We start from the raw sequence: 13873 nt of genomic DNA on the forward strand, positions 1-13873 counted from the left end.
TGAACAGTGGCACTGCAGAGCATTAGGTCATACAGAGGTGAGCACATTTTTACTGCAGTGGCAGTCCAAAATACAGATTTTTAAAAGGAGAAGTCTGCTAATATTTCTTATCAAATGCCACAAAAAAAGACCAAAACCAACAATGAATCGACCCCACTAACATGTATCATCTGTGCAGATCTGCTGTCTACATCAGTGAGCCTCACTGTTGCAGTGGCACGACATGTTCTTTCATTAAGATAAACATGGGGCACTGTTGTTTATTTTGTGTGCATACCACAGACAATATCCTGCTGCAGTAAACACTCACAGAAAAATCTCCACCTGTGTACCTGTCCTTGAGGAACATTTGCTAAAAACTGCAGTGACCTGCTGTCTTAAAAGTCAAAGTATATATTCATAAACTATTTTTAAAAGATGTACGTCTTCAGTAGGGACCATAATCCTTCAGGGTGAGAGGCTCGGGGTGTCAGAAAGTGTTAAGAGACGGACTAACACATTGTTTGTTTTGGTCTTTTCATCGGCTCTGCTGATAATTAGAGAAATATGGAATATATAGATATAGAATATCGGTATAAACTATAACCAGTGGGTATAGCTCACTCGGGAATGGTCATACAAATAGAACAGAGGTGAATTTTACGACACAGACCATAATAACAAATGAATGACTTCATCTTGAGGAGTGTTTCTCCTGCGTGTCCCAAAATCTGCGCAGAAATAATGGCTTCAAAGCAAAACATCCAATCCAATTATGCTCCCTCAATTGCAGATTTTTAAGCCTGGAATGGAGGGAACCATAACAAATACCTCGTTGACCTAAATAATAATAAAAAAAGAAATGACTGTGGCTGTGATGAACGGGGGAAACCTGCCATGTAAACACATGCACGGCCGTCAGTGAATCACCGCTTTTCACCTTATTGATCACATCCGACAAACCACAACACTCATCATAGGTGTGTTATGAACGTGTGTGTGCGTGTGTGTTTCCTGCGTGTGCACAAATAAAGCATGTTGCGGCACTCCTTTGCGTGACACGTTATCCGTCTGTCTATCACACACAGACACACACATGCACAAATGTGTAAACACACACACACACACAAGCAAGCTGCTGTTGTCTAGAAGGATTTGACATTTAGACTTCCTGCTGCAGATGCTGCTGCCTCTGCTGCTAATGCTAACGCTGCACAGAGCTTAAGGCAACAGTGAAAGACAGCAACAAATATGACACAGAGATGGATGGAGCTTACACACTGCAGAGGAGCTGCCACCCCGGTAGGATAACGGAGGAAAATACTCACTCTAGCGTCAGCCCTGGAATTCTCAGCCTCTCCCGCTGGGCTTTCATGGCTGAACTGTGCTCGTTTGCTCTATTGTGGTCATGATATGCATTCACACTGCCTGCCTGCCTGCCTGCCTCCCGTCCAACCCCCCCCACCCCCTGCACTGACAAAGAGCCAAACCCAGCCACCAGAGTGCGATGAGACGGATTGGTTTTCTCTCTCCCCCCCACCCCTACAAAAAGGGAGGAGGTGAAAAAAAGAAAGAAGAGGGGGGCTTCGGTTCTTGTTTTGGTCTTTCCACGTTCCACCTTGAAGCTGTCAAACGAGATCCTCAGTCGCCTGCGGAGGGCACGGAGGCAGGACAATACCCCCTTCTTCCCTCCCCTAATACACGCCCCCCTGCTCCTTCAACAAACGCATGCACCTCCTCCCCACCACCTCAATTCCCCCACCAGCTGGTGGCTTGCTACATAGCAGAAATGGATGCAATAAATTAAACCTACAAATTCGTCCGCGCCTCTTAACGCGCAGTCACCTTGACGGACGCGAACGCACGGCACGGCACGGCACCATGCGATGCAATGTCGCCACAAACCAAACGGATGATGTCATCTTTGAAAGAAAAAAACATAATGCACCACTACCTGCCAGTCCACATCAGTCAGCGTGCAGCAGGACACGCTCACACCTGGAGTCGATGCTTTGTAAACAATAAATCATGGAGACAAAAGGAGCTAAAAATGCATCTTGCAGTGGACTTTGTTTCTGAAAAACAAACCTTGCAGGCAAATAGAAGAAGGAGTTGAGTGTCTGTGTTTGGATTAGAGACACATGAGTGTTGGGTGTGACCGTGGAGTTACTTTAAAACCCAAAGTAATAAAGCATGATGACGAACCAAAGTGTCAAAGCCCCTGCAAGGATCTTAAAGACCCCACAGGCTACTGCTCATCATTAAGAAAATCACCCATGATGCAGACGCTCTAATGCCAAACCATCAAGATCCCAATGAGTCAAAATGAGTCAGTGACTCACCAGCAGGAAATTGTCTAAGGATGAACGACTGCATGTCTTGTTCAGATCATCAGATCAACAGCCTAACTGCTGCATGATGAGAGACCAGACAGCTGCTGCTTCACTCATCGAGTGCACCAATAAATTCTTCATCACGATGAGCATGTTTGAGGAGGAAAACAACCACAGAGTAGATGAGGCAGGAAGGAACTGGAGCAGAAGATGTAGACGTGCATTTATTTTTTTTTTTTGAGTAAACCAGGTCAAGAGTCGGCTGATGAATTTTCCAACTTGCAATCTGGGTTCAAACTCTGGCCACCAAGCATAAAAACTGTCATGGGGCCGTGTGTGTGAGGACCATGAATAGCAGAGCTCGATTTCATTCATTCTCCAAAATACGGATGTGATATATTTTTGGCCACCGGTAGGGCTGTTTCCCTCTTTTGGAGGGAAGGAAGGAGACCTTAGACACAACTTTACTGTCATTAACACAACATACGGGCATGTTTCCTGTCTGAGTGACAGACATCGCAGTAGCACAGAGTAGGGTGTTTGATTTCCTCTGTTCTGTGGCGTTTAATCACAGTTCTCATGTCTGTATATGAGCAAACTGTTTGTATAACAGTTGGTTGATATAAGTTACGTTGTCCTGCACTGACAGGATCTAACTTGGTTTGCAGGATGGTGACGTAGTGTTGTGTCCTTGTGGGTGTATGTGCACGAGTGAGCGCTGGGCAATCACAATTATTTTTCACTCTTGGGTTCAACTGACTTTTATGCTTGAGTGTAGAGGAATAAAAGCAATGCCGACGATCCAAGCTATAGTGTGTGGAGCCTGTGTTTAGTAGGAACGGAAACCTCTGACCCGTGACTTCCTGTCAGTAAATGGTGCTGGGCCCTGTGGGTTGAAGAGGATTCTTCCCTCCTTCTGAAAGTCAATGAGACGTAACTGCAGCGTTTTCAGGGTGCTGGGGAAATGACCTCTGCCCTAAAATGTATCTTCGAATATGAAGTGAAGAGGATTCAAACACAGGCATACAATGAGAATATAAAGAAACACAAAGACATATACTATGTGTAAACAAACACTGTAGTATCACTTTAGTGTGTACACTCATGCAAGATCCAAGCTCATAGATCTTTGGTGCACAAATCCGATAACTTGTGCTGCATGAATTCAACTCTCAGTCTCACCTATCAGGTCTGTTTGTCCAGTCAAATCATGCAGGACCGTCCTCACAACCATCCCTAACCCTGACCATCAAAATAAAATTAAATCACTGCCTATACTTTAAAGAAGCAGTTTAACATTTGCCTTTTTTTGGAGAGTTCGATACCACTGTATGCTTAAATGTGAAGCTACAACATGCCGCTAGTTAGTTTAGACTGGAAAGAGGGGAAGACAGCGAGCCTGGCTCTGTCCAAAGCAACACATCTAAAGCTCATTAATATAGTTATAGTTTCTTTAATTCATACAAAAACAAAGAGTTAAACTGGCACATTGTTCCTAATAATACTGTCTGAATAGATTTTTCTGTGTTGAACCAGGAGACACAATAGAAAACAACAATACCTTCTGTACCATCTTTCTGCTTAAATAAATGAAAGAATAATTAATTAATTATTTTGCAGAGGAGAGGGTAAAGAAAGGTCTCTGGTTTCAACATCTGACCACACAAATCAACTCCACTTCACTTACACGCCTCGTCTCACCATGAGGAGTCAGTTAGAGAGGAATGCTCAGCGTGTTCTCATCCAGGCTGCTTGGCAGTCCAGAGAAAATATAAAATTTTATCACCGCGTTTATCTTAAAAGGATAAATAAATCATAATAAAGAGCAGCACACAAAAGACATCAGCAGTGTGCACGGAGATACGCACATTTATAGTACTTCTTATTTACACCTACCTAAAAATCTATTTACTATATGTCACTACAACATCATAAAACAGAGAGAAACACAGAGGGTTCATTTATCTGGGCTGAATTCATTCAGTCATTGATGTTTGAGCTGGTAATTTGTAGCTTTTGCTGAAGGCAGGTGACTCACCGAGGTTTTTATAATAAAATATGACCGCTGCTGTACCTGCGGTGAGAAAAACTTTCACTGACTCACGGCACAGTGTGCAGAGGAGCTTCTATTGTTCAGCTTGACTTCATTTGAATTCTGTTCTACCTCGATGTGAGCCAAGTAGACTCTCTCTTTCTCTCTCTGCAGCTGCATCCTGACTGAGTTATGCAGAAAGTGGTTCATTCACTTATCCTCCACTACACACCGTCCTCTTACTATGCTCGTCCCTCGGCTTGGAACTAGTTTCACATACACCTTTTTGTTTACACCTTTTAATTAATGCCACGGCTCTCGTCTGAAGCTGCCTCGTGCTTCTTGTGACCAGTTTGTTTAATTGAGGTCACACACACACTCACAGAACAGTTCGATTAAAAAAACATTGCTGGTGTATCTTCGAGCGAAGAAGTCTCATTATGAAAGTAGTCAAACATTTCTGTTTTCGGCGACTTATGAACTCAAACTTGGCATTTATAATCAGTTATATTCCACCTCCACAATGACACTGCCAAGGCTTCATGAAATGGCAGAACTGTGGCTAACAGTGTTGAATTTGAAGTCTAATATCTTAGTGCAAACCTGCATTAAATGTTGTTTGGCTGTTTGCAGGGTAGTGCAACAACTAGTATTCATTTGAAGTCATGTTTGTGTCCATCTGAAGAATCTAAGTTCAACACTCTCTCTCCTTTTAGCTCGGTTTTGGTTTCTACCATCTCCTGAGGAAAATATCTGGCACTTCAACTCGCTAAATGCTTCAGCAGCTCATCACTAACACCACCCCTGCACTGTTTGGTGCTTTATTAGAGCTTTCTGCTTCTTGTGTGAAAGATGGGAAGAAGCAATGACGAAAGACGAGTGATAATTCTCTGTACAAACACTGAGCACAGTCATTTATTTCATCGTCCAAACATGTTGATTAGTGCAGCTTTAAAGTTGAAATGCAACTCTGTGCACGTTTATGAATATTTACAGTTAAGAGGACTCTACAAACGAGAAACACGAAAATGCACCACCTAGCCTACGCTTTATTTCAACTCAAGAAACACTAAATATCTAATAAGGCTGTTGCTAGACTGAAAATCAGAACATCACACTACAAGGTGTTATTTTAGTTCTACCTTGTATCACTCCGGGAAATTACCATTCATATTTATTCATTGCGCAGATGTTTGTGCACAAATAAGGCACTGTCCAAGCCACAGCGGATTAACAAGGTGATTGCAGTAAGTCATGGCGAATTATATATTTTTTTATTAGAGAGAGGAGAGAGGCAGCATGTCAAGTGAGTAGGTGCTCTCGCAGGAGGCAGATCTTCAAGAGGCAGAGAGGGAATCTGCTGATGAGTCAACTCGTTTCACCGCCGAAGCAGCACGCGGGAGTTTGGGTTGAGGTTTCCTACCATCATACTGACAGCAGGACGAGTCATCGTTCAATGGCCGATCAATTCAGCAGCAGCTGTCAACAAATGCATGCCAGACTTACGGATATACACTCGACGAAAACTGTAAAAACCATCGGAAGGATTGCAGCTATACTCACAGGGTCTCATTAAACCTCTGACAGCACCTTCGTGTGCAGTGATCAAGTTCATGAAGTACGCTTGACAACATCTGCTGAATTGATGATCACCATAAAAAGGCCGTGTAACACAAGCTACAGTCAACAGTTCCTCTTTGATATCCTGTTGCATGGCAAAGCAGCTGGTGTAGCTGGGCAGCACAGCAGCTTTGGTCCTCCAGTGTTTCGGTAAGAAACAGGAATAGGATCCAACATAATAGTTGCACGTCGAGGTCATACAAATTCAGTTATTTAAATGGTCCCAGCAAAAGACTTCCAGTTATTAAGGTCAACATAAAAATAGGTTCGAGTAATCGCCCAACTAGAATGACTCTGTTGAAAACAGCTCCACATATAACACAATCTTAAAATCTTTCCTGGAAGAAATATTACAATAGTAAATGCCCAATGATTGTAAAGAGTTTGTGGAAAAGGCTAAACTTGGTAATTAACCATCCTGTTGACAGCAGCCAGCATGTTAATGGCATCAAATGTTCAGTAGATGGCTCTCTGTCACAGGAAAACCTCTGTGCTCAGAGCCAACATCGAGGCAACAGTTAATCGTTTCATTTTTCTTCCTTAAACAGATTTACAACATCATTATCATGTTTATTTACTTCAGCTTCTCCATCTGTCACATCAACATTTATCCCGTCTGACACTTTAAAAAATGAAGCATGAGTGACACAGCGGGAGATTTACAGCTACAACACCAATCAAGACATTTAAATATAGTCATGTCACATCATATAGGACACACTATAACGTGTTACTTGATCCTCACTTCTCATTTTTCAGATTAGTCTGAAGCTGTTGTGATGAATTTGAAGCGGTTATATCAACTTTGTCATATTCAAACACCATTACTATGGTTACCAAGGTCCCTAGAGGCTCCAGCACTCTAAATATAAACCGTTGCGGTTGGTGATCTCACAGCAGCCTGTTAGTAATGGCTCACCTCTATTACAGTAGATGCCCCCCTCTGGTGAGGTGCCAGCGAGAGCAGCAAGGTGTCATGGGTAAATCTTTCTCCTGCATCACCAAACTAAACCAAAAATCAATGTCAGGGAAGTCTATTATGCCTTCATCTGGTTTAAAATGAATGGACGAGGATGATTTTAAGAATCCTAATCAAATAATGAGCGTGCAAAAGCAACGTATTCAAACACTACCTGACAGATATGACCTGATTCAAACATAAAGTAGATGATTAATCAATCAAACACTGAAGCACTGCACAAGCAGACATCTTAAAAAGACTTAGAAACAAATGAAAATCCATGTTCGCTTGTAGATCTTTTTTTCCATATCCGTCACCCGAGGCAAAACGGCGAGGAAAGTCCTTAACACGTCACGTCCGAGTGAAACATTTGAAATACTGAATTAAAGCTCCCCAGAGACCAACTGTTTGCCATATTTCAGGCAAATAGGAGATAGAGAAAATACATATTTATTGAGCATACTTGCTGGCAGCAGCCAAAAAAAAACGAGGAACCTCCAGCCCATGACAGGTGGAAATCAGTAATTATAGGGAAGGAAAACAACTTTCATGCGGAGATTAAATAATGCACAATTCGCAGAGAGTTGGTCAGTTTGGCTAAAGGCAACAAACTACTGACTTTGGGGCTGTGGATATCAAAGTTTTTAATATTATTCATCTTTGGTGTGCTTATTTTTGCTTTCTTATGGTATTCATTCTTTATTTATGTTGTTATTTACCATGATTATCAATGTGTGGAAGGAAAAGCATGCACACTAACTCAAACTGCACTTGTTTTAGGTCTGAGACTTCATCTCTGCACACAAGAGGTGCATTTCCTTCAGACTTTGTCCATGTAAACACCTTTACTATGATAATCTATCCACCTGATAACTTTCTGTATGTGAAATAGCCATAGGTAAGTGTCTAATAAAGTAATAAAGCTATTTTTTCAAAATAAAACTGCACATTTTAGAGCAGGCTTTTATTTTGAACAGTCCGAGGTCATGCTGTTTTATCGACATCTGTCAGCTGGATGGACGATCTTTGCTCACTAACACAGATTTTAACAAATACAATGCAAATTGTGCGAGAAGTCTTATATCTCTTACTTCAACTTGTGAAAAAATGGGAGCAAAATAAAAAAATGTGTTATTTTTGTAAGTGTGAATTATATTTTGTTAATTGGGAGGCATACGGTGATTGATAAAATGTGACAGAGCAAGTGGAAAATATGTGAAAACCCGTAAGAACAACAAGAATCAAGAATCTTTCCAGGTCACATCAACCATGTTAGCTGTGCACCTATTTTATAATGCAGCTTAATACAAGTCAATTATTATTATGAACATTAATTTGATGATCTTCTATGATGAGAAGAATATTAATATCATGATACTGACTGACTGTATCATGCAGCTGTACTATGTTTTCATCAGCGTGCAGCTGATATAAAAACTTTTAACTTTACACGAACTATTGTACAAGTATTATTTTGTATCTGCACTCACTGTAAGTGTAATAATAAGTGTGAGAGCTGCAGGGAAATGTTTATTACACTGTATTCCTGTTAAACAACTCAATTTAAATCAGGGTACTTACAAACTGCCTCTTCTGGGAAGACTCAGCTCTTTCTGCAAATGAAAAGAGAAGAAGAGTTATAAGTGCAAACATTTAAAAAACTTTAATATGAACTTTAAATAATGCATCACTTATGTGGCAGCTTGTGTACTATCCCTCCTCATGTGGAGCCCATAAACTCCAACAAAAGGAAAGTCATTTAACGGGAGATATAACACTGAAAAGGTTACTTCATTCAGAGCTGATAAACTTTACAGATTCATCAAACCAAATCTTTATCGTACCCGCAGATTATTGTTTTTATTTATAAGCACAAAGCCTGTTCACTGGATCCTGGAGAAATTGTAGCAGACACGCCACAGTCACTGAAGACCGTTAAAAGCACATTGGCAGTCCACTATTCTGCTGCAGCAGCAGTCACTTTACAACCTCGCAAACAGCCACCATATGGACAGAAAATCACAGAGCAGGTGTGGAACTGTTACGTCCCATCCAAGAGGGCCGGGGCAAGAAGTTTAAAAGGAAGCATCTGGATTTAAAACTGTTCACTTAAATCATATAACATCTGAACTGAGCGTCAAGGCCACAGAAGGACGCCGCTCTCAGAAAAACGCATTTCCTGTCATCTTTATGCTGTCGACTCTTTAGTGAAAGGCACAAAATGCTCAGGAAGGCTTACAAAATGTGGAGTGTGGAAGGTTAATTATCGATTTTTGGAGCATGCATCTGTGATAAAAAACTGCAAATGTAAAGCTCATTTGCTTCCTTGCCTGGATCAGGTGTAAATTAGGTTCACACGGTGCTTTCACACGCACTCTGCTCATGTTTATTTAAGTAAAGACAAAAGTGCATGTACATATGTTGCTGAGGCTAAGTGGAGAAAGCAGCGTTACATGAAGTCAGGGTCTAATAGCACCAACAATGCCCTCATTGATTTCTTGAGGGATTATGTGTTCTCACAGGCTTGTTACCTAAAGGATAATGCCGCTGGCAAACATTTGCAATATTGCAAAGTCATTTCGCAGAATGTGTTAACACGATGTACACTGTCCTCAATCCCATGTTATGTTTTACAGTGGATATTTGTTAAGTCCTGTCCTCAGGACTTAACAGTGTGACACCACCAGAGAGGAAGTAGAAAAGGTCGAGAGTTCAGAGCGGTCATTCTGGATCGATATGAAACTGTTTTCATGTACTCGAAGACCCATCAGGTCCTCTGGCACAAGTCTTTTAGTTCTGTCTTTTGCTCCATGTCTATGTTTTATGTTGTTATTTTATTACTGCTGTGGTTTCTCATTGTATTACAAACAAACAACGAGGCGAGAAATTGAAATCTTTGGCTCGTCTTATGAACTCATCAGTTGTCTGGAATGTGCTCTGAAAGTTTGAACCAAGTTTCTATTTAATTAGCCACAATTTCTTGAGTTCAAACATGTTTAGACAAATTGAGATATGAAGTAAAACGCGAGCCTCGGGCTTGTTAAAGTCTAAGTAGTATGAAGGTTTATGCAGTTGACATGAACAAACTAATGAACACAGCATGCGTACAACATGCTGCATCTTCTTAAACCTCGTACTATCGGCTGATTGGACACAAATTTAGACAACCATGCCATTCAACTTGTGCTCTTACCATTTGGTAAATCCAGTTTACTCAGAGAACTTGTTGTTTTTTTACGAGGCCGTACGGACTCAACAATTCAACACCTTGAGATTTGTTGTTCGGCTCCTTCGCAGAAATCGAACTACAGATTTTTATTAAAACCCCCCCGAAGAACATATTTCTCTGACAGCTGCCAGGAACAAATAAGTAAAATACATCAGAGCACTAATGATGCTGCTGCAGCATCTGCTGATGTGTCAAGCGCCACATGGAAAGCCAACATCAGCCACGGTGACAGAGGAGCACACGGTGTACCTTTAGACTTAACACAAATGTTTGTTTAATTATTTACATCAGTTAATTACAGTCGTTTCTTGTAAAAGGAGCGGGCCCGTTTTTAAATCGCCCTCACAACGTTTCCCCGTGCTCTTTTATATCAGCAGTGAGAGAACAAAAAATACAAAGCTCTCCAGCTCGGATTATTTCGAATCTCTCCCTGTTGGCGTTCCTCTCGCCGTAAAAGAGCAATGAGAAACAACCTGACTTTGGATCTTGTTTTGTTTTGGGACTACAAATCCCACTGATTTTGATCATTAGATTTTTCATTGTCTCATAACAACCTGATAAGGGTGAGGTCCTTTGTCTCAAGCAGTGTAGGACACTGAGTTGATGTGTATTGGCTGCTCCCGTCAGCAGAAAAAGTGCTAAGCCCCACTCTCCCTCTGCTATCAATTAGGGCTTAATGTCTGGCTTCCCCTGCTGCCGACAGAAGACCAAGGGCAGAGACTTTCCTTGAGAGACATGACCGCAGCTCGCACACCACTAATTACCAGCAGGGAATGACTTACACTGATGGGATATCCACCAATCACAGCACACCAAATAACAGCGTGAAGTCTATAATAGGGCAATTTAAGAGCGAAGAAAAATGACGATAATCAACCAATTTATTGAAAAACATATTCGCATGAAATAAATTCATGCATCAGTAAAATATTTACATAAACGTCTTGTATGGAGCTGCTTATTTGATGCTTTTTGACAGATTTCTGAGTTAGCAGAAAAATGGGTCCATTACTGACAGCAAGCACATTCAAAGAGCGCTGTGTGACATGATTTTAATGAAACAGAGTGGGAAGACGCATCAAAAGCACACACTCTCTCTCTTCCTCGGACTAAAGTGTGGTTTTATCTTCAGAGTATAAATGAGTCCTGAATCGAACAGAAACCAAATAAAGCACTTAATCCAGCAAAACAATAGCAACATTACCATATTAGTTTCCACCGCTGTAGGCGGGGTCCGCCAACATCCCCATGTGGGATTCAAATTGCCCTCATGCACTAAATTAACTGTTTGCTGTGTTAACGCCGTCCCGGTGTTGTATTAAATTACTCCTACTGCTGCTAGCTCACATTAAAACTTGACAAACACAGCGTGAAGCGGTCACGGGGAAAGGCAATGTTGTTGTCACCAAGGTGAGCGCTGACAGCGATCGTTCATCAAAAATTTGTACATACGAAACAAGACGTGGCTGCACACCTTCAACTCCTCAGCAAAGTTACCAACTACTGATGTATGACATCGTGTTGCAGTCACTCATGGCATGTTTTCGGCTGCAGTATAAACTCTTCTGTTGTATTTTGCATGAAGTAGCTGCTCACGAGTCTTCGCTGTTTTAAATTCTGGGACCTGTAGTACTACACTTGCTGTGGCCACAGATATCGCCAAATAAACCAGGACTGAAATCTCAGGGATTAAATCTTAAGGAGCAGGAGGATTTAAATGCTGTTATTTTTTCCTCCTGTGGTCAACCACGGCAGGATTAGGAAGACATAATGGAGACATTTTTCTTTTCTCTCTTTGTCGGTCAGTGGTCTTTCACCACTTGCTTCATTATAGCTCGCAGACATTTCTCTTGATGTGCTCAGGGCCTGAGCTGTGTGTCAATGTCATGGTCAAACAGTGTTTCTGACTCACACTGCTGCAATATCAATGGAGGCAAGACCAGACAGGAGAAACGAAGTCATGGGACTCGTACGAGCAGCGCTGATTTCTGCAAAGCTTTGGTCTAGATCTGTGCATTTTGCACTTTAATGTCTTTTTCATCTTGTTGGATAGTAATACAAGATGTGCAACAGTTTAAACATTAATTAAACATTATGAGGAACATCCATTAATAAAGCTTTTGGGATGTATTTATCTTTTTGTTGGTTCAGCTTTTGTGTACAAATGACAAAAACCTTTTGTGACAATCAAGATTTAAATTTGTGAAACAATATCTCTGGCGTGTGTTTCTGAAGTTAGCAATGAGGCTTAACATAAATACAAGTATTTCCATTAAATTTTATGATCCTTAAGGGGCTGAAACGTCGTCAAATTGGCAATACAAACTGAGAGTAACTGCATAAAAACCTTTCATCTTCAGAGTTGTCTGTCTGGAAAACAAACCGGTGATGAAAGTGAGCCTTGCCTCGTTTAATAATTTGTTTATCCAGTAACCTTCTCGAGTGCTCGAGAGATAACAATTCTGACACGATGAACCTGCGATAGTTTGTTGTCCTACGGGGTAAATGTCAATTAATGACTTCTAGCAACAAGATTTCACCTCCAAGACACCACATCAAAGCTGTGGAACTGCTCGTGCAAAAAAAAAAGGCAGATGCATGAAGTGGTTCATTAATAATTCCCCTTGATTTATTTTGGATTTTCCTACATCTCAAGATCAAAAGTGTACTCGGTTTGGTGCTGACTGGCAGGAAAATCCCTATTGTCATATTAAGTCATGATGTCATCTACTCCAACACCTTGAGTGACTTTAGAGTAAAGGTTAATCTTTCTCTAGTTTGTCTGTAATTATCAAACATCACTGAGGATGGCTGACTTGAATACTTTGTAATCAGAGGCTAGAGTTGGAAACATTCAGCAAATTTCTGCCCTGGGCTAAATGTAAATCTGACAGTGAAACAGACGATAAACTGACACAAAAATCTAAAAATAAATGTTGAATGTTTCGTCTGCTGAAGGTAAGCTGTCATCTTCAATGAGTCTGTCAGGAGACAGTGGCAGGATGCACTTTCTTTATTCTTGAAGACAAAAAAATCAAACAACAAGCGGCAACCTCCGTGGCTGTGAAGTGAAGCCCATGCCAAAAAACTGCAGTTCCCTCAAACGTCCACTTGAGGCTGGCTCCAGAAGTGAGTCAGTCTCCATAAGTCCCCATGTTTCACAGCAGAAATAAACATGTTTACAGCCTGGTACAAAAAACAGTTTTGGTCTCTGTAGCTAATTTCCCCGTTCATGACAACTGTACTGAGGGTGAATTTATATACAACTCACCTGTTCACATTATATTAAGGCTTAAAGTTATGCAGGATTAAGAGCGTGGACGCTTTGATTGACAGGTGGGTGTTGTTACAGATGGCTTGTTTGAGCAACCAGGAGTCAGGAGACTTAGCCAGGAGACTCACACGCAGCTACCAACATGGCAACATTTCATTAATTTGATCATAAATGGACAAAGTAAATAATTAATGGAGAAAGTAAGGTATTAAAATCCATCCTATGTGGACGATGAATGTTTGTACCAAACTTCATGGCAGCCCATTGAATAGTTATTGAGACATTTCACTCAAAAACACAAACCTGGGCTGCTGCTTCAAAGTCAAAGACCTCAAGTGCATCTGGAGATTAGAGGAGGTTAAATAGATCAATGCAGCTGGTTATCTGCTCCCGACACATGTGAAGCAAAGGAACAGACCATACATACACAGAACTGATGCAAGAA

The 13873-nt window shown here is 41.2% G+C and overlaps 1 protein-coding gene across 8 annotated transcripts in view; it reads right to left on the reverse strand.

Moving 5' to 3' along the window:
* Positions 1-13873, reverse strand: part of mast4 (microtubule associated serine/threonine kinase family member 4) — a 92230-nt gene that overhangs the window by 39013 nt on the left and 39344 nt on the right. For 7 of the 8 annotated variants that reach the window (XM_027282308.1, XM_019264952.2, XM_027282307.1 and 4 more), the window contains one exon: positions 8507-8538. In XM_027282308.1, the coding sequence (XP_027138109.1) occupies positions 8507-8538 (32 nt within the window). Of the gene's footprint in view, positions 1-1307; positions 1635-8506; positions 8539-13873 lie in introns of those variants that run through there. The other variant, XM_019264971.2, reaches the window with a different exon arrangement.

Source organism: Larimichthys crocea, chromosome IX (assembly GCF_000972845.2).
Source record: "Larimichthys crocea isolate SSNF chromosome IX, L_crocea_2.0, whole genome shotgun sequence".
Taxonomy (NCBI): domain Eukaryota; kingdom Metazoa; phylum Chordata; class Actinopteri; family Sciaenidae; genus Larimichthys; species Larimichthys crocea.